This window comes from Adelges cooleyi, unplaced genomic scaffold, assembly GCF_023614345.1.
Source record: "Adelges cooleyi isolate 19-005CV unplaced genomic scaffold, UGA_ACOO_1.1 ACOO_flye_CR_arks_rails_tigmint_CR_PRNA_108, whole genome shotgun sequence".
Taxonomy (NCBI): domain Eukaryota; kingdom Metazoa; phylum Arthropoda; class Insecta; order Hemiptera; family Adelgidae; genus Adelges; species Adelges cooleyi.
The window spans coordinates 15377079-15398232 of NW_026095761.1; the positions used below are offsets into that span (position 1 = coordinate 15377079).

A 21154-nucleotide genomic window follows, 5' to 3' on the forward strand; every position below is an offset into this window, starting at 1 on the left:
TAGGAAATGACTATTTATAATTCAATTTATGAAGAAACATTACTTTTCTGAAAGTCTGAAAGATTGTCGTGAGCATTATGTTATTTCAAATGTCATCAGTTCATTTAGTATCAATTTTAATTATATATATATATATATATATATATATATAATTTTTATATATTCTTAATTTATTTAATTACTAATACATTGATTATATTCGATTATGTCTGTTTAGATATTAAACTTGATTACATTTGTAACATACTTTCACGCACTCGACGATTGTGCGTTTATTGAATTATTATCTGACGATTAAAAATATAATAATATATGTCATATACATCAACGGTGGTAATTACTTATTGGCGTTTTGAGCTGGCTTAATTGCTAATATATTGGGTCGGAAATTTCACAACTATCCTCGTACTCACGTCGATAGGAATTTTTACAATTTCTGATTAGGAAACAAAAAAAATGTGGACACTATAAATGCGAAAATGAATTACTTATTTTATTATTTACACCAAAAGTTAACATTTAATACATACATACATTTATGTATATTTGGTTAATTAATCAACGACGCGACATGCCCAGCTAATTATTGTAGCTTGTATCTGCCGCTTTTGAATTTGAGGGAATTATTTCACAGTAATACATAATCAGTACATATAAGTAAAACATGGTGTAATATAATTAATGTTAAACATATATTATACATAACACACTATATATCATAACAAAAACTATTTAAGAGAAGAATAACTTGGTGGTTTCACGTTGTGATGTATATGTGCAGCTGACGCAACGAGTCCCAGAAGACCATACTCAACATTAAATGTGGCCCGAGCCTCATGTAACACGGCAGGATTCCTTTGTAGAGTCCTTGGACGCCTTCTTGTGTGAATGTTTTGGTCATACAGTCTAAGTACGAATGGTACATGAGCCCTCGACCTTTGACGTCGACGGCTAATGGACAATAGAAAAACGATGTTAGCAGAGCTTACGATAATACAACAAAAGTACAAAATATGAATATTAGTTATTGGTAAATTATTAGTCTGTCATACACAATTATTACACAGATATGCAGATATATAGTTATTACACAATCTGTCATTGATTCTCAAAGCTATTCTATATTATGATTTTGATAACCTAATTTAAATTGAAAAACACATTGTAAAATATTTGTCTTTTTAGTTCCACGTCGAAAAAAGTTACAGTCTACTTAAAGCCTAACGGCTAAAAATTATAAAACATGGAACATGCTTTAGCCTGCTGGCTCCTGAAGACCACGGTCCACTGGGTGTGTGAGATAGACTATTTCGTGTCGTTTTCGAGCTGGAAGGCTGAAGCATGTTCCATGCTAAAATTAAATTCCTCCTAGGAGACTTACTTATCTCCTTACATAGTACTAGACTTCTAGTAGTAAGTCCTGCTGAGTCCGGACGTCACTAGGACTATTCATTTTTTATTTGTTTAAAGATTTTTTTTTTTTTTTTTTATTACATAATCTATACAATTTTTATGCACAATAAGCGTAAATGATAAAATAGACATAATATAATTTTTCACTTGATGGCTTGATAGGAGAAGACACCCAGTGGTGGTACTCCGGTTATTTAAAGATTAGAGCTTTAATAAGCAAAATCAACGAGGTTTTTCATAGGGTAGAAAGGTTAATAGGTACAGGAATGAATTATTATCACAGTAAGTCGTACTAACGAACCATGACTCCAGTTCAACATTTGCCAATTAGGATTTTTCGCAATTTGGGATTCCTCCGGATAGTCATTCGACTACTACAGGGGAAACAAAGTAGGACTTCCCAAGGACATTATGTAGTGTCCAGAGACGATGTTGTCAACTGGACGGTCGAAGGACTCTCAGTGCTTTTAAGGTGAAGTACCAGAGGATTATCTAAAACATTTTATTGGACATCTGTAACTGGGGGAGTCTCTGCATTCCCAATTCAGACTCCTGATAATGTTTTCTTGGAGTATTGGTGCTGTTACGGTTACCGTGTAATGGTAAGTCGGGAACTCACTATCGTTTAGGAATCTCTAACCGCGATAACCCTCAGCATGAGGAGTCACTCTCACCTTGATTGTAGAGTCGCGTCGACACCAGATCGAACGGCGCCATCACAAAGGCAATGAACACGCCACCCAGCATGCTTGATATGAACGTGGCCATAATTTTCTGTTCTTTCCTGAGTATTTCGTTTTTGACAAACGCTTCGGTCAACAGGCTCATCGTGCTCAGTTGGACCGACGAACCGACGCTTATGCGCACCATCGCCCCGGTCGCGCCACGCCACAGCCCTCGGACCACCCCGTAGTCTTTGTATATTGACCAGAGGCCGCTCAGAGTGCCTCTGGTTTTGTGCTGGTGTCCCACCGCAATGCTCTTGGCCGACAACGATTGCAAATGGACTTTGACCTGTCGAAAGCCATATGATCGACTATTATACCTAAATATCATTTGCATGATCAATGCAGTGTGGTTCCCAAACGATTTTTACAATATCCCTCTCCCGTCCCAAAACAAATAATTGTTGTTATTCCATGTTTGATGTATACATTTTTGAAAACGAAAAATGGTCATACTTACTTTGAAAGTTTCGGATCTAAAATAAATATTTAAATAAAAAATAAATGTTTAGTACTTATTTTGGTATATTTTATTAAATTTTTTGAGCATGCGAATGCATGACGTATATTGCAGTTGTCTTAAGAACTTCTGGGTTCTAGTAATAATATTTTTGTAAAACTAGCGAAAATGTAATAGGCGTTTGATTATACGTTATAATTTAAAAGTAAGTACGATTTTCAATTTTTGTCTAAAAATTGATATATTGAAGTCAATTCCGCCAGACTAAATCTGACTTAACTATAGTTTGTTATCAAAAAAATTTACATATAATTGAAAAAATCGCTTGGGAGCCAAACGGCATTTGTTTCATAATGCTTTACCAGGAATAAGGGGCTGCCCACGAAGCCCCCCAATGTGCCGGCCGCCGCACCGATACCCACAGACTTGGCCAACGATACCGAGCCGTCTTCTTTGAGCAACCACTTGCGCTTCTCGGCCACGTCGTAAATACCGAACCTGGTGCCGTTCAACAACACCTGGTGTCCCATGGCCGGCAGCAGCCCCTTTTGTAGGGCAATGAACCCTTCGTTTTTGGCCACCACATAGAATGCATGGAAGAAGTTTCGGTAGTGCACCGTGTATTTTCCAGCTTTCATAAGCTCTCCCTGCAACTGGAATCTGGTTTTGATCACTTCCAACGGGTTGGTAAAGCATACGGCACAGCTTGCGGCCGTCGCGCCAAGTATGAATTCCATCTTATGTCATACCTAGATTCACAGACAAATACACCAGAATACGCCGTCAGACATGATTCGCAGTAGCGGTGGAACTTTCAAAATCCACATTTACAAAAAAAAAACAACAAGATAAACGCTACTGTTATTTTGAATTTTGAAAAAAATGCAGCATTACAAAAAAAAAAAAGTGTAAAATGGGTATGTAGTTTTTATATGACCAGAAAAGTAGATTCAGTTTTTAACGATCTAGTTTTTTTACGTGTGAGTATTGAGTAATTAATATTAAAATTCTTACCAGAGTTGGGCAAAGTATAGCATGTAGTAGATATAATTGATGAAAGTAAAATGACAAAGGAAGAAAGGCTCTTTATGTGTATCTAATGATGAGTAATAATTCGGTATCAAAATTTGATAATACTAACGAAAAGATCTAATATTTTATAGCATAATTGTGACTTAAATGAGTATAATACTATTGGTATTATATACATTAATACATCGTTGTTCGACATTTGTAAAGATAAGGGTTTCACTATCGTAAGACATTTAATCAAAATTATTAGCCAATAATTCTAAATATGCAACTTAAAATGTAAATTAAAATTTTTTTTTTAGTGAATTTGTAATCTCTTTGTAATAATGATGTGCTATCTTTCGACAATTAGACAAATTAACTGGCGATAATATTCATTATAGATGTTTGGTATAGATATTATTATAAATGATTTTGTTTAATTTAATAATACAAAATTATAGATATTTTGTTAGGTCAACCTAATCTAACCCGATTTTAAGATTTTTGCCAAGAACATGTATTTTAACTAGAGGTGCATTATAAATGTGCATCATGTAAAATTTAGTGTCTCGTTTAATTTCTGATTTTTTTTTTTTGTACAACCAAGCTGTTGCTATGTTTCTATGTGTATATGTACTTCTATACATCAATCTGACTACCTTTTTTATCGTTTTCGATATCTTAATTGACCTCCTCACACTATACATTATTTTCTACAGTAAAAGAATATGATTTTATTATTTTCGTTGTTATATTTATTTGAATAATTTTATAATGTAACATTGTGGAGATTAACTTAAGTATTTATTATGAGCTAATTTATAATGGTGTTTAATACTCGAGACTTTGAGATAAACATTTGGTATTGAACTGTAAAAATAAGGCAAAAAAAATTATTGTATGTAGTAAATCAATTTTGCGAGCATGATTTCTTTTCGTATGTCACTTATGACCGCGAACTGCCCTTTTTAGGCTTAATAAACAAAAATTTGGGCTTTTTTTTATTCTGTCTATTTTCAAAATTTTTTAACAACTGGATTTTTCTTATGCAACAAGAATTTTCGAACATAAAAATATGGCACGCTTTATCTTTCCGAATTTACAACTAAAATAATTCTGAAATTATTTGAAGTATCCTTCCGATCAAAAGCGAAAAAATATCTTTATACAACCCTTTTATTTTAAGAATTGTTGGAAACTATTACTTTATGTAGTTTTTTGAAATAGTTTTAAGACTCGAATAGGAACAATTTATGTAGTCTATACTTTAAATAGGCAAACGGGTTTTTTTGGTCATAATTTATTTAAATTTTAAACGTATCTTATATAATGGTATTTATATAATACTCAATAGTTGGCTTGTTTGGAACATTCATAATCAGATAAGATTATGAATTAATTATTAAATTAATACAGTATACATATTACATACGTCAATGTAAACTGTAATAGATTTAATATAACTTTAAAATATGTCGGATTACCATAAGTAGATATTTTTTAATAATGTATTGTTTAATATAATGCTGTAAATATGTATTATTGATAAAAAGCTTTCATTAATGACTTAATAAAGATATTATTAATATATTAAGATTATCTACATAATACATTATTTGGTAATTTTTAATTCTATCCTTGTCGTTAAGTTAAGTAGGTACGTTCATAAGGGTCCATAATAAAAGTCGAGTTCTGCTATAATAACTCAGATTGTTAATAAAACAAATTAGAAATATTTACATGGGGTTTGACTTTTAAGCCACATTTTAGTTTGGTGTTCTGTAATCGTTGGATAAGCCCCTTAGTCTTTCTTAAAAAAAAATATTATGTAAGTTTATTAGGTGTATTAAAGTGTACGTGATACAACTGAAATTTATTTTAATAGATAGATTTGTTTTAGTTATTATAGAAAAAACACATCGGGTGTTGTTTGCAAAGTAATAAAACTATAAAATTACAAATTTATTAATTATTGTAGATATAAGTTAAACAGTTCTTATTTTAATTTTCAAGCAGTATTGACCTCATATACAGGGTGATCAACTTATCACGAACCACTCAATATCTTATTTGGTTTAATTAATAATTAAATTTTTTTTTCCCATTATGTTTTTATACAATGTGATCAAGACACGTAGTTGTATAATATAATATGTTAATTGACATTTTTAATTTGGCAATCATTATTAAAATATTTGTATTACCCTATTATCTTTTATAATATATATTAGATGGTTCGTTATTCGTTGGTAGAAATTTGAGGTGGGAATCTTCAAACATTTTACTTGTGTAATTAAACAAAATAAAAAAAAATTACTCATAATATAATACCTAAATACTGAATTTAGTAGTATAAATTTATTTTTTATAACCACGATCGTCCTCTGTTTTTTTTTGTGTCTGTAAATTATTGTATATACTACTCTCACAAGGTTTTTTTAATTGTTTAAGTAGGTTCTTTTTTATAATTTCTTTCAAAATTACCAATTTTATGAATATTGTCAAACACAATTTTAATAATATGTTTAATTACCATTATTAAATAGAATAGGTAGTTAGAATTCATTGTATTTGTATTCAGTGTTTAGTTCCAAGAGTAATTTAAATACAAACAAATTATGACTATTATTATCATGTATAGTTAAATGGAGTAATTTTTTTATTAAAACAACTTTTATACCGTTTTGTAACATTCAGCGTGACTCCGATGGATGTGGCCACTAACACCGCGTACGAGACCGTTGACGAAAACTCATTCACTCACTCACTTACTGCGACTGTCGTTAACAGTCATTGACGGATATTACTAGAGGCTAGAGCCCGGACTGCGGACACGAGGCTATCGCACATTTACAGTGGCAGCCAGTGAGAAGCTCCGATCAGCTGTTAATAGTGATTCGGGCGGTCCCGCATAATATTATAGTAACCTTCAAACGCCGTGTTTTATTCTCAGAATAACATCTTACATTATAATATTTACATGGTTCATTTTAAATTGTATTTACAGTAAACACACGCCATTCACGGTAGTTTAAAGGAATCATTAACAGTACCGGTGTCTCATTTTTTTGCCAGGAGAGAATATTCTTCGTTTATTATTGTTCACTGATTATATTACCTACATTTGTGGGTCCAGTACTTAACGAGGGTCAATTTTTTTGCAAAGTTTACGAAGTAGTTTTATGTGCAGACTTTTTTTCGTTCGTCATAACGCTCATTTTCTACAATTTTATAGTTTTTCTTTTTGAAAAACGTTTTACTTACGTTATCGTAAAACATTCTAAAATTAACAAATGCATTTTTTTGATAATTTCCAGATTACCACGATTTCGCAACAAAAAAAAAACCCTTTTATCTATTCTTTGACAAATTATATAGCAGACACATTTTTGCCAAACATTTACTCATAAGATATTTATTAAGCCATCGTTTTATTGAATCTATTATTCGCACGCGGTGTACGGCTAACGCTGAACACCGAACAGGTATCCGATACGGAAATAAGATCAAACTAGAATACGAGTATAAACTAGAATACATTATACATATTATGGCTGATATCCTTCATACTATGAACACCAATTGAATTGTAAAAAAAAAAAACTAATTGCTGTTAAGCTTATAGACACGTGATTCGTGAACACGTTTTCTGTCCAATGAACTTTATCTCTCGGTAATGTCTAATGATAGTGTCAAAATGATTATTCTACGTGCGACGTTGTTCGCGTTGTGCAGTAACGGTTTTGACAATTACTTATTTTACTTAGGTATTTATTATTTATCCTAAGAAATTGTAGTTTATTTTTTAACACAAAAAAAAAAATACTTCAGAATTTTGTCGTGTAAGTTTTTTACTTTAGCGATTTAAACCAAAGATCAGATGCAAAAAAAAAATGTATGCGCTTTTATTCTACCAAAAATATCAAATTGTGTTGTTCAGTGTAATAACCAGTTAAATAATTTATATAGATAGGTATTAAAGGCTGTACATATTAAATATTGCTACAAACTTTTATATTCGTTCTGCAAACAACAATAGGATCTTGTACAGAATCAATAGCGGAAATCGAAAAACGGCCGAGTCCTCTCAAAATATTAATTATTTACGTACAGATTCTTTTTTGAAATTTTGTGATCGGGTTAATAATATTCTTTTTACGCTCCGTTAAAACATAACGTGTACATAACTACTTATAGTTTTTTTTTAAACCCACCCAAATACGTTTTTTTTTTTGGTATACCCAAACACAATAAAACCCATATATTTGGTTAAATACTAAAAAGGTATATTGAGCATAAATATAAAAAAAAGCGCTGAATTTTTGTCAACTCCGATTTGAAAAAATTCTTAGACCGCATCGACGTCGTTTAATGACTCAGTTAATTGTTAGAGTTACAATTATTGGATATTGATAGCGCCAGAAAAAATGATTAGAGTATAGCTGACGATCTTAGATTATAGGTCTGTATCAATGTTTGATAAATGATAATCATTTAGGTTGCGACAAATGGAATTTGAAGTAGCTGTGTATTAGGACAGTTATTTAATTATCCCGGTCCCTATTCAACATATCCCAAGTATATGTGCATTAATTACATTAACCGAAAATAATTGGCTAACGCGATAGTTGGATTATTTTTTTAATTGGATATTCTAAGAATTCTAAGATCACAAGTAAAAATTCAGTTCAGTGGAACACACCTTTGACTAGTTTTTCCCTCTTTCAAATACTTCGGATTACAAGATTTCATTAAAAAATTATTAGTTTTTCTTGTTCGTTATTAAAACAAATAACTTTTCATATTTTGAAAATAACGTTATTTGAAGTTATTTATTATTTATTTACTTCAAATAATCTTCTTCTCCTTTGTCTCATTTATCGTATTTGTCCACACCATTTATAACTTCAAATTTTATTTTATTTAAATGTATTTTTATTCGACTGTTACAAATAACCTGTTATTTTTCTTCTTCTAACACCGACTTCCGAGGAAGGTTGGCGAACATATTGGCTATTCTTAATTTAAATATGCTGGTCAGTTTATGTTGTATTATACAATTTTCTTTTACGATTCCCAACTATAATATCTATCCGTCTTCTGCCAACGCTTCTCATTCCTTGAATATTTCCCCATATTATTAGTAAGGTTATAAATGATATTTATCGCTTCTCAGGTATTTTAGTTTTCGACATTTTACTGTACATCATTGATCTTTATCCCGTCTGTTTAAGGAATAGGAACGAAGCATTCGCCGGTATATCCACATTTTGAACGACTGTCTTTTTATAGTCTTTTCAGTCATAGCATCGAACTACGCAGACCCGCAATTTGAGGCCTAAATGTGAGCTTTTTCATTTTAATGATGACAGTCCTGGCTTACTATATTTTTGCTGGTGATCTACTTGATTGTTGACCAACTATCCAAGCACTTAAAATGATTTAGGTACTTGCTGTATTGGTGCATTATTGTCTATTGAGCGTAATATTAGCTTGTTTTCAGGTTCTGTTAATAACCGTCACTGTAATTTTTAATAAATATTTATTTAAATTTATTATTTAACATTTTCATTTTATTTTAGTTATTATTTTAATTTAAATGTTTTTATTCAAATTCTATAAAATAAAAATGTATTAGAAATTATTATTCAGAAAATCTAGTTGTTCAAGTATAAAGTTATTAAAGATTTATTATTGGAGATTTTATTAAAACACAGTTTTAGTTTAAATAATTGTTTAAGATTTTATTTAAATAGAAAAATTAATTAAATGATTGTCAAATCTAGGTGAAAAAAATTGCAACAGATAAAATTGAAATACTTTATATTAACACATACTTACACAATAAATTTGTATACTTATAAAAACATTACAATTTACATATTTACAAAATAAATTTATTGACATACATATTTTTATTCTTAAATGGTAAGACAGTAATTTTCATATTCTTTGTACATTATTCATTGTTTGTTTTAATTTTTTTGTTGGTATTTTTGCAAAAGACTTTTTACATAAGTGCATTGCATAAGTTATTTTAAAATTGTATTAAAACTTAATAATATAGGTAGGTACTTGGTATTTTATTGCTTTTTCTGAAAGACGGCCACCATTTTTTAAGAAGTCTCAATATTACAAAATACGAATTTAAGAGTAATATTAGTAGCCACGAGCACAATCAAAACATAACATAAATTAATTTTTTACTAATACACTTGATTAGAGTTATTTGCAACGAATACATAGAATTAAAATTTTAAAAACAATAAGTATCAAAATAATATCTTATGACATAAATAACGGCAAGGACTACAACATAATATAAATATAATTTTTTTAAAAAGATTGCTATGGTTTAAATTTTTAATAATTTTTCACAATGGGTATTTTTATTAATGTTTTAACAAACGCATTTATTCTAATGTTTCATACAAATTGTGATATTAATAATATTTATTAACCCATAATAAATTATTAAGTTAATTATGACAATATAATTTATTTACTGTTGGACAAACAATTACTTGTTTTAAAAATTACTACAGAAATTACTAGTAATTAAAATACTTCTTGTTGAAGTAACAAAATAACTTTTATTGAACTTTGGTTATTATTTAATTTTATAGTTATAGTAAAACGTATATTATCAGAGTATTTAAATCACAGTTTGTTGGCATTGAATTTACATTAAGTACAAAACGATAATATTATTATTTAATCATTGACATATATGTTAGAATGTAACACATTTTCAAACTTATCAGTTTACAATTTATTACTTTTACATGAATTTATAAAAAAACTTTTGAAATTTATTTCAACCATCTATTTTAGAGATAAATACAAAAACTTCAAGGCGATAATAATGTATTGTGGATCATGCTTTTTTCATATACCGTTATTGTTATTAACGAAAATACCAATTAAAAATAAAAGTAATTCGGTTTTAATCAAATTGAATAAGTTAAAAAGTATCTAAAGTATGACTTTTGAATACAATTTAATGGAAAACAATTGAATAGTAAGTTGGATGCCCTCAGTCTGTCCATTATAAAATCCAACAAAAAAACAAAAGTTTCTTGATGATATTAAGACTTAAGTTTTGTTAAGCAATTTTTAACTCAAAACAAAAACAGATCTTCTATACGCTATTAGTGCTACAGTGGCATTAAGATAAAGTGGTAGGGTAAATGGTGTGTCAACTTCTACATTTCTGAGTACAGTACTTTGAAAATCTGCAGATACCATACATACATAGACGAGTGGAAAGTGAGTACACACAGCATATACCCTCACGACCAAACCACCTGAACTAATCCTCATCGAACAATAATATGCAAGTATTGGAGGAAAAAAAACATAATTAATAACAATCATTTCTTAGATTAAATAAAGTTATTTATATAATAGTAGGACAATCATCCTGGTTGTATTTGTCTATTTTATACAAATGTAAAATTGACTTGATTAATTTTTTACATTGGTAAAACAGAGCTACACTAAACGTACCGTAACATTAACATTTTCAGTACATCTTAAGTAATATACCTTACTCTACTAAAGTGTTAGTATTGCAAAGTACATATTACTGATAACAGCGACTAGAACCTTACAAGATTAGTTTTTACGTATCTATAAAAAGTAAAAACACAAAAAGAGTAATCATCGTTTTTATAGACATAGTAAGTCTATAAACTTAAATTAAAATGTTCTCTCTTTTTTTTTTTTAACAATATTTAGTTTACAATTACATAAATTTGTCTCACAACACTCAGGAAAAAAATTGTATTACCGTTTACAAAATGAAAGAAAATTAATTTATTATTAAATTACAAATATCTTAAGTCAATTTGGATGTATTATTTTTTCGTATATATATATGACTGAAAAAGTGAAAAAGGTCAAAAACTATTTATCGAAAAGAAATTTTCTAGTGTGTTACCGACACGATCATTGCCACATATTGTGGTTGTGTAAATTTCTACTAAGAACACTACGCACATCGTCCGTGAACCGTAACGCATCTAACATGGGTAAAAGGTTCAACAATGCCGTGTCTGACGTATCCGAGAACCACGATTTAATTGGAATTGCATTGTCTAAAAAAACCAGTGTTATTATTTTATAAACAACTTGAAAAAATGTAAATAAATGAGTAATATTACCAGGAAATGCTCGATACGCTGCGGGTGAATTGTCAAGAATGAATACACTAGATAGATCACTAGAAACCGACGTCAGATCTTTAGTATAGGAACCCATCTCGGGTGTGCAGTGTTGTCTGTAAAATCGTCTTTTTAATATTCCTCTACGGTTGTCTAGCTTATCGGCAACTGCTGCGCCATATATTTGCATACTAGCCGTAAATACTACCAACTCGTACCATTTTGAAACCTACATTTAATAAGACACACAAATAGAAATTCAAACAGTTATACAAGATTATAATAGCTAAATATCATTCAAACATAACTTTTTGATTAAATTTATGTATAAAATAATAATTAAATTAAATTATAATAATATTTGAATGAGTTAATTAATTCTTCTTCTTCTTTATCTTCGCCTTACACTCCCAACTACATGGGGTTGGCCACCCTAGTCCTATACCTCCATAGAGCTCGATCTTCTACATCTCGTTCAATCACCCCCGCTATCATCATATCACTCTGTATTCCGTCCACCCATCTTTTCTTTGGTTTTCCTCTTCCCCTTTTCCCCTCTACATTCATCTTCATTACACCTCTCACTGTCTCTGCCTCATCTCTTCTCATAACATGACCAATGAGTTAATTAATTAATAAGCTAATTAAAAAAAAAAAATTAAAATACTTACAACATCTAAGAAAAAATCTACATGCGGCCTTTTGTGAACATAAAATCGTACTGGATGCCGCTCAATGGTAACTTTTAAAATAAAATCTGGTGGCATTTCAGGTTTGGACGGATGTCGTAAAACACCTTCGTGGTGAGAATGAATTAATGTTTCGTCTAAATCTAGCACCAAAACTTTTCGTTTAACCATACCTGAAACAATAATAAAAAAAAGATTTTGTAATGAAAATCCTAAATTCTAAACATAATGGTTTTCATTACATTTAGAAATTCAAAAATAGGTAACGAGAAAAAAAATTATATTAAAAACTATTTCTTTTCTTAATAGTATAACACAATACTTTATACATCAAAGCCAGTTACGAAAACTAATACGTTTCGAAAAGTAGTATGCTTTGTTTTAATGCCAATCAAGATATTTGTGTCTGTAATGACGAGAACAAATGAGTTTTAATTTTGGGCTTCAAAGTAATATTTTTCAGCCATTTAAACCCATGTGAAACCGAATGTATTTATATTTATTTTGGTTACAAACAGTGAAAAATATTAGTCTGTAACGGTCATCAATATAATGTCAGGTATTTTTTTAGTTGTCACTTACTTAATCTATGCCTGGACAATGGCAAAAGAGGAAATACTCCATATTTAACCGGCTGATATTGTCGAACCTGTAGAACAAATATTATTAATGAATAATTATTGATTTCATTTTAAATTAAGTTGAGTATAGATTTTTTGTTTCTCTAGCTATTCGAAGATCATAGACTATAAAAACATTTATTTATCTTGTTATTGTTGTTACAAATTTTACTACTTTTACTATATGTAAAGGCCGAAGACTTAAGTCAAAATGAAAATTATTAAGTAATGTAATTTGTTAATAACAAAATGTATTTTACAAAGTAGCTTTCTAATTGAATTTTTAGAGTTATATTTATAATTGCTGTACGCTTATTAAATGTTCGTTTAAACAAGATAAACATAGAATTGTTTATTGGTAGTTTACATCTATATACGACGTAATAATATAATCAGTGTAAGTAAAGCATATTTTTTATTTAACTATGGGTATTTATTATCGTTTTCTCATTGTAAATTATAAATTTTGATTTAGATAGACGTATAAATGTTCAAGTGTTTTTACTTAATTTATATTATGTGAGAATCAACAAATTTTTTTTTATAATAATATAATTTACCAGTACAAAATGTAAAATTCACTTTTGCAATTTGATTAAAATTTTAAATCTTTACAAATTATAAAAAGTGACACTTACAGTTTTTATTTGACGTTTGATGAGGAAACATATACAAGCCCACACCTTCGAAGCTAAAGCCATAAAAGCTTGAATGCTCATCTGTATGACTTTCAACATTTGTGTGGTGATATCTATTGCTGCTGCCACATAACTTAATAGGCCCGAGTTGATAATTGGCAAATTTAACTGCAACTCGTAAGTCTACAAACCATTTCAAATTGTCATATATGTAAGGTATCCCGTATCCTTGAGTATGAAAAAACGTTTTTAATACTTACCAAATATGCATTTAGTAAAACTTTAGGATTACATTAAGCGTTTCGACAAATGTATTTTGCCATGAAAACGATATTTCGTTAAGGTGATAATTATTATTGATTCTTGTTAATGGTGTTTTATTAATATTCAATACTATAAAATTAACAAGGAGATCAAATTGAATACAGAAGAAATAACTTTTTAAAATTATTTGTCTACTTTGATTTTATTACACCTGTAATCAATTATTTCTAAACAACAACACTCTGTGATAAGAATGTCACGCCATCATGGACGATTCCAAAGAGATTACACAAACGAACGTATAAGCTTCGAAACGAATCCGAGAGAGTGTACTGTCCGGTCTTATAATTTGTATTTTCTTTAGGCTGGTTGAGCAATAAGTTTGTATATTAGAAATAATAATAATATGATAAATGATTATTCGTTATAATTTATATAGTATACATTTCAATAAAAAAATTAAATTTCACTCCCAATATCCCGACAGAAACTGATGTCTGATTATTATTAAAAAATGCCATGAATTTTACAAGCCCAAAACTGGTGTAATTATTATTTAAGTTGTATAATAATAGTTAGCTTGAAATAACAAAATTCGTTTATGCCTAACTAGGTTCTTTGCATTGAAAATAGATAATTGAGTCTATTTTTAATTTAGCCAGTAACCGGTATTTCTAATTAAGAATTTACGAGGCATCGATCGTAGAATTCTAATTAAAGGCTTAAGCCATCGATAACATATTATTATAATTTTTACCTAGTCTCTACTTAATCACTATTCTGGGATTTCCAAAATCCAGATTTACAATAAATCGATACAAGTATTGTAAAAATGCTACATTAATAAACAACGTCCAAGTATAAATATATAGGTAGTACAAACAAAATATTTAAAAACAATACCGAATAAGCAAATCGATTTAATTCTCGAATTATTTTGATGTTATCGATTTTTTCAGCAAATATTTATAATTTGTGAGTCAAATTACTCAAGACCTTTTGTAGCTACAACGGTTTTTGTGAAAATTCGAATTTTTGTGGTGCCACCCACACATGTCTACAGTTGGACAAAATTGAAATAAGATAACGGATAACATATTTATCGGCGAATATTAGCTAATATTTTGTAATTTGTGAACAACGTTATTTGTAATTCAAGAAGTCAAGTATAATTCGTCTATTTATTATTTATACATAAGTTATTAACGCAGGTTTCAAATTTATTTCAAATACATTTTTATAAATAAAAAAATGTGTATATATTTAATTATTATTGTTTGCCTTAGAATGTTTAAGAATTAATTATTTGAAGAAATACAATTATCCGTATAGTGCCAAACTCTAGTTCTAATAATTATGGCTCGCGTTGGTGCAAAGGCATGGACTGCATAAACCGTACCCACGCCCATGAGTGTAATATTTTCAGTGGTACAGTATATTATATGCAAATCAGTAAACATCGAATTCGACATGTTTTGTGCCCAGATATAGCCTACCGGCCTTATCTTGTAGCTACCACAGATAACAAAATGTCGACAATACCATCCAAACTAAAAGCAGACTAGATAGCAGCCGTGAGCCGTCACAGCTCACAACAAACAGGCGACATCAACTACTCAAATAATACAGCGCAAAAAATCATACATATAGTTTACCCAAATATATCCAAATTTATGTTGTCTGAAGAATATAATGTATCTTTTTAAACCCTCGCATTAATGTCAAAATCCAAACAAACTTTTAACATTTAAATATCATATTATGATGTCGTCGGCGTGTATTCCAATCAAATTTCATATCTATGTTGGTGGTCCTTTCATACGTCTAAATTAGATTACTCTGTGTTCCATGTTTGGTTGTTAACCTATACCAATATAAATGTCACATTTGGCGCGACGTTAGATTAATCGATAATCCGACCTCAGCAAATTTTCAGTTGCAGTTGATTATATTCGTGCTGAAAATAGCATGCGCGAACACTTCAAGCGCCGGTATAAGCTAGAATATAGCTTATATATTATATTATATTAGTCCATTTTAATATTAATTTACAACTTTTTTAAAAAAAATATATACATTTACCAACGTAATGTATTACAAAACAGTTTGACAAAAGTCCGACAAGCACGGACATCCTTGACTAATGTGCAGAATCAAATGATCAAATCCTCTATCTATATAACTTGTAATGTGTCCCTACTGTATGCTGACTCGGCCAGAGGCGCCATTTTAACCCATGAATATAACTATTTTTTTTAAAATTTTATATATAGTGCGGACTCAAATTACTCAATTGTGTTTCATTTTAATAACAACTAATAAGTAGACGGTGAAAAAAAATGCTGGGTTGTCCGATCGATTGTCTAATCTTGCGACCGATATAATACATGAATAGCAGTTCTTAGGTATGACGAATTATCTAACCTCCGGCATTGTTTTTTTTCTTTTGCCGCTGAAAATCATTACTTTGTAAGTCATGTATGCACATTTTGTAAACCATTACAAGGTTAATTGCCGCATTTATATACATCGTCGCGGCCGCAGAACGTATATATTATACCGTTACACTTATCTATCATCTGTGTGCCCATCATCTATCTAATGTGTAATTATTTCGAGATAGTAGACTCAAAAGAAAACGTATACTACTTAAGTGTGATTTGATGTTTACACACGATAATAACGACCGTTTTAATTGCAAGCCAATTGGCGACAGGGGCGGCCAACATTAAGTGATGCTAAAACAACGCAAATAAGCGTTGTTTACCTATACCTACTCTAAACGTTAGCCATTTATTACTTGTTATCGTTTGTTGGTACACATTCCAGACTTACAGGATTTACAGGTGCATTTTGGTTTCGTTCACCGCGCGTACCCTTGACCCAGACATGTCGGCTGCATCCGAAAAGGTCACTTAATGGCTACACAGCATAATACAGCAAACGGTGGTCATAAATCACGGGTCGAGCCACCGACGCCGACGGTCATTAGGTTTGGGAAAGAAAAAAGAAGTGTCATAGAAAGCACCATCGCCGGGGCTATGCCGGTGTCCGCGCAACAAGAACTCTATAGTTGGTGGCGGGGACCAACATAAAAAAAGTGAAAATAAACAAAATGAAAAAAATATATATAATATCAAAGGGGAGAGACGCGCACAATACGTGGGCTCCACTTGTTGAAACCATCGTCATTTATTATCGTCGTGAATTTCGGTTAGGAGAGAAGGCCGGCCGGGAGTTGATCCATTCATGTGTTTGGTCGTTCCCTTTAATTATTTGTTCCAAGGTGTTAGATTTTTTTTCTCTCCCGCCGTGGAATTACGGCGTATAGACTTCCCATTCATGCGGTATCCGTGTGCTGAGCATAGGGCCAAATACCTATATGTACGCTATACCGTGTTCTAACGTGTGTCCGGATGCGACTGATGACGATTTCATTTGGAACCATAAATCAGCACATCGGGTTTATTATGGTAATCCTCCGTTTTCACGTCAACAAAGCCGAGACGTGGGAAATTCACTCTGGTACTTGGAAATTGTTTTCTACCCTCAAACACGTCTTCGTATAAAACGACATAATCCTATAAGACCACTGCTTAGATAAAGAATAATGCGCGCAATGATAAAACTAACAGCCGTTTTGTAAAAAAATTGTAACTGTAAACTTAAAAGCAGCACCGTATTTATTTACCCAGGCGCTATTGGTAAAAATAGTATTTTTTAAAATAAAATAGCTTCTAAAAAATTACTGTTAGTCAAAAAGTAAAAAATTTGTACGAAATTAAAATGAACTCAAATAAATATAATTAGTACTAATGAAAATCGGCAATGTTCATCACAAGCATAACTTTACAAGAACATTATGATAGGTCTTTGTTTGCGAAAATTTGAACACAAACATGGAATTAACAATATTCTGTACACTCGTTTGTATGCATAAAGTCGCGAAGAAGAAAAACTAGTGTTTATTGTTATACATAAAAAAAAAAACAATTTATAATATGCTTATGATTGTACTTTTAGTGAGAAGTAGATACTTTTAGGGTTAATCGTATGTCTATAAAAATGTGTTGCCGTTGTTTCCATACAACGTAGTTAACAACATTCTATAGGTCATATAATGAGGGGAATATTATAGACGTTAATTGTATAAGTCAATAGATACTTATTACACCGAATTCACGGGTTATCAATAGTTATAACACTATTTTAGTCTATTAAATAAATGTCGGCGCTGAAATTACCTTCTCGGCCACTTGAATAGATATTACAGTGACCTAAGGCGTAGACCCCGAAATTCCTGTACAGTCGCCGCGGCCATCGCGTCGCGTTGGCCGGCTTGCTTGAAAAAATCCATTCTTTCACTGCGAGTGCGTTTAAACGGTTTTTCTTATATTTTGTATTATTGTTATTATTATTTTTTATTATTATCGTGGTAAATACATATACATGAGTAATACAAGTAGCCAATACACAATCGGATAGCGTTGAGAACAAAAGACCCTGGCGTTGACCTGCGGCTTATTAACGGGCGCGGCGGCGGCGGCGGCGGCTTGCAAAGAGGCGCATACTCTGGGCCTATATCTGCTGCTGTTGCCGCCGCTGCCATTTGCCGGGTTTCCATAAATGGTCGGGTTTTATTATTATGCTCTCGGCCGAGGTTAAAATGTCACCAGTTATATGTAAATTGCGCAGGGGGCATATTATATTATATATGCGAGGACGAATATGTGCTGTGTTCACGTGCTCATTATAGAGTGAACCTCTACCGCAACTATTGGTCCCCGTCAAGGGCGCGGTGGACTTGCATCTTCACACACGCGGAGGTGCACATACGTATAAATGCACTCTATAAGACACTAGCACAACAAAACAAAACCCGCGTCGCATCTTTGTGTACAATCTTTAAATACCGCCGGTCATTTTATTCACTCGCAATGTAACACAGCAGCCGCTTTGCTATTTTACCTATACAGTACCTATGTATAAAGGTGTATACATTAGTTATAAATCGTTTTGCATTTTAAATGGTAATACTAATGACTAATAATAAGTGTTAGGCCGCAGGCGACTGTATTCAAATTTACAAGCGTCCCTACTAAAAGTATAGCGAGTTGTGAAGTGGTTTGACCGTCAAGAAGATCACTTGTAACAATTATTAACAGTTTTACGTGCTTTAAATATATAAAATACATTATATACATTGTATGATCCCTAAAATCAAAAAGTCCACACCGAAAATTGCATGCATGTGCTCTAATATAAATAGGCAATTTAAATTATATGTAATATTTTAACTGCGCGCATTATTCAACAGCACTCCACCTTCCATCCTATAATTTCAATTCTTATAACTTTGTAATGTTTTATCATTACAAAGTTTACAATTATTAAATTATAACTAAAATAATGATTCAAAACTGGTTATCGACCAATCAACATTTTCTGCAAGTTATTCTTAACTTAGAAAACGAATTAAATGTATACATTGCCGTTTAAGCTTCACAAGTTACCACCTCAGTCTAGCTTCCAATTGAAAAGAATACAAAAGCTTTAAATTATTATTGTTTAATTTTATTAAATGTAATTTTTTCAACATTTAAAAAAATTAGGCGTTACGTATAATTCTGAATATATTGAATAGTTTTCCATTGTTAATTTTAATCAATGTTTCTCCATTTTTATTACAGTAGTACTTAAGCAAAACAAATTACATAATTATTCAAGTAATACTAAACCATATATCTTTAATTTACCTGAAACCAGAGTTGTGCATTATTCGAATAAAATCTAAATAACATATTATTCAAGTAAAATTTATTTGAATTATTCAAATATTTGTTTTATTAATATAACATATCTAGAAAAAACTTAGAAATACTTGTGGTTTTATATATATATATATATATATATATATATATAACGTGAAATAATTATTCGAATAAGAATTTGCACAACTCTTCTTGCAACATACCAACAAGTTTGTTTTACAAATAAAAGTTTGTTAGATAATACTCGGTAAATTAATAAATAATAAATCGTGTTACTCAATTATATAATATTAAATATAATTAATCAAAATACGGTCCAGTCCTAGAAGCTAGAAGCTACTCCCAAACTAGAAATCAAATAAGCTCAGCTCTATAATTAGAATTAAGTATTTAAAGACAAATTGAAATTATCTCACATTGCTCGATGTCTGGTTCCATGTATTTTGTTAACATTAGAAGTTTGAATCAAATTACTTAATAAAAATATAGAACACGAACTCGTGATTTTTAATTTATGAAGACGCTTTAAATTGTTTAAAGCCACTAAATATAATTAATATATTGATTTCAGATCAATTTTTGATTTACCCTGTAACAAACTATACATTATAGCTTTATGTAGGATTTTAATTATTTGCCTTAGGTATTATCTGTAACAACTGTGAATAAGTGTGTAAGTCAATTTCAGTGATTTTACAGGGGAGCGATTTTAAACTTTGACCAGCTGCCATAAATCTCTACTTAGCCAATAACTCACATCTCTCTCAAGGTTTTCTTGTTGGTCCAACGAGTTAGACATTTATTCAAGGTTTGCTAGATGCCCTGGACTACATCCTAGCGTACTTAGTCAAATGTGACCAAAATTCAACTTACACACTTATTCACAGTTGTTACAGATATTATAATAATTGGGGTTTTAAGTCATAAAATTTGTAAGTTGGCTGTTATAATATAGGTTTATATAATGAAGTATTTGGTAGCTTATTAGCTAAGTGAATAGTAGGATATATTCCATCTTTATTTTCGTTTAGAAAAGAGATTTTGTACGAATAGCTGTGTTGTGATTAACATATTTATGTAAATTGCAACCACAACATAATGCTATTGTGGTATGAAAAATAAAAAAGGTTAGCCCCGTGTATCAACTTTGATCAGTATAGATGAGTACAGGTATTGTGTCTATCGCGAGTGGTCACAAAAACAAATTGTTGTATCGATTATCAGAATTGACCTTACGGCGAATATCATTCCAGAAGAGGCAATTTTTTTTAACAATTTATCATACCTGGGAAAACTTTAACATTGTGTCTATATGTGTATGTTACTCATGTATTATTATAATAAAGGTTGTCAGTATTTCTTTATATCGTGTATTGGTTGCGTTTAATTTCGGTT

The 21154-nt window shown here is 30.6% G+C and overlaps 2 protein-coding genes across 2 annotated transcripts; both read right to left on the reverse strand.

Annotated features, from left to right (window-relative positions):
* Positions 1-472: 472 nt before the first annotated feature.
* Positions 473-6449, reverse strand: LOC126840546 (solute carrier family 25 member 35-like). The gene is made up of 4 exons (XM_050576379.1): positions 6293-6449; positions 2961-3347; positions 2088-2427; positions 473-951 (listed from the first exon to the last, which is right to left on the reverse strand). Exons 2-4 carry the CDS (start codon positions 3333-3335, stop codon positions 758-760), a joined length of 909 nt encoding a protein of 302 aa, XP_050432336.1. The 5' UTR covers positions 3336-3347; positions 6293-6449; the 3' UTR covers positions 473-757.
* Positions 6450-11406: 4957 nt separating this feature from the next.
* Positions 11407-14189, reverse strand: LOC126840917 (CTD nuclear envelope phosphatase 1). Its single transcript, XM_050576935.1, has 6 exons — positions 13985-14189; positions 13725-13907; positions 13049-13115; positions 12449-12639; positions 11778-12006; positions 11407-11711 (listed from the first exon to the last, which is right to left on the reverse strand). The coding sequence occupies exons 2-6, from the start codon at positions 13821-13823 to the stop codon at positions 11563-11565; spliced, it is 735 nt and encodes a 244-aa protein (XP_050432892.1). The 5' UTR covers positions 13824-13907; positions 13985-14189; the 3' UTR covers positions 11407-11562.
* Positions 14190-21154: the final 6965 nt, after the last annotated feature.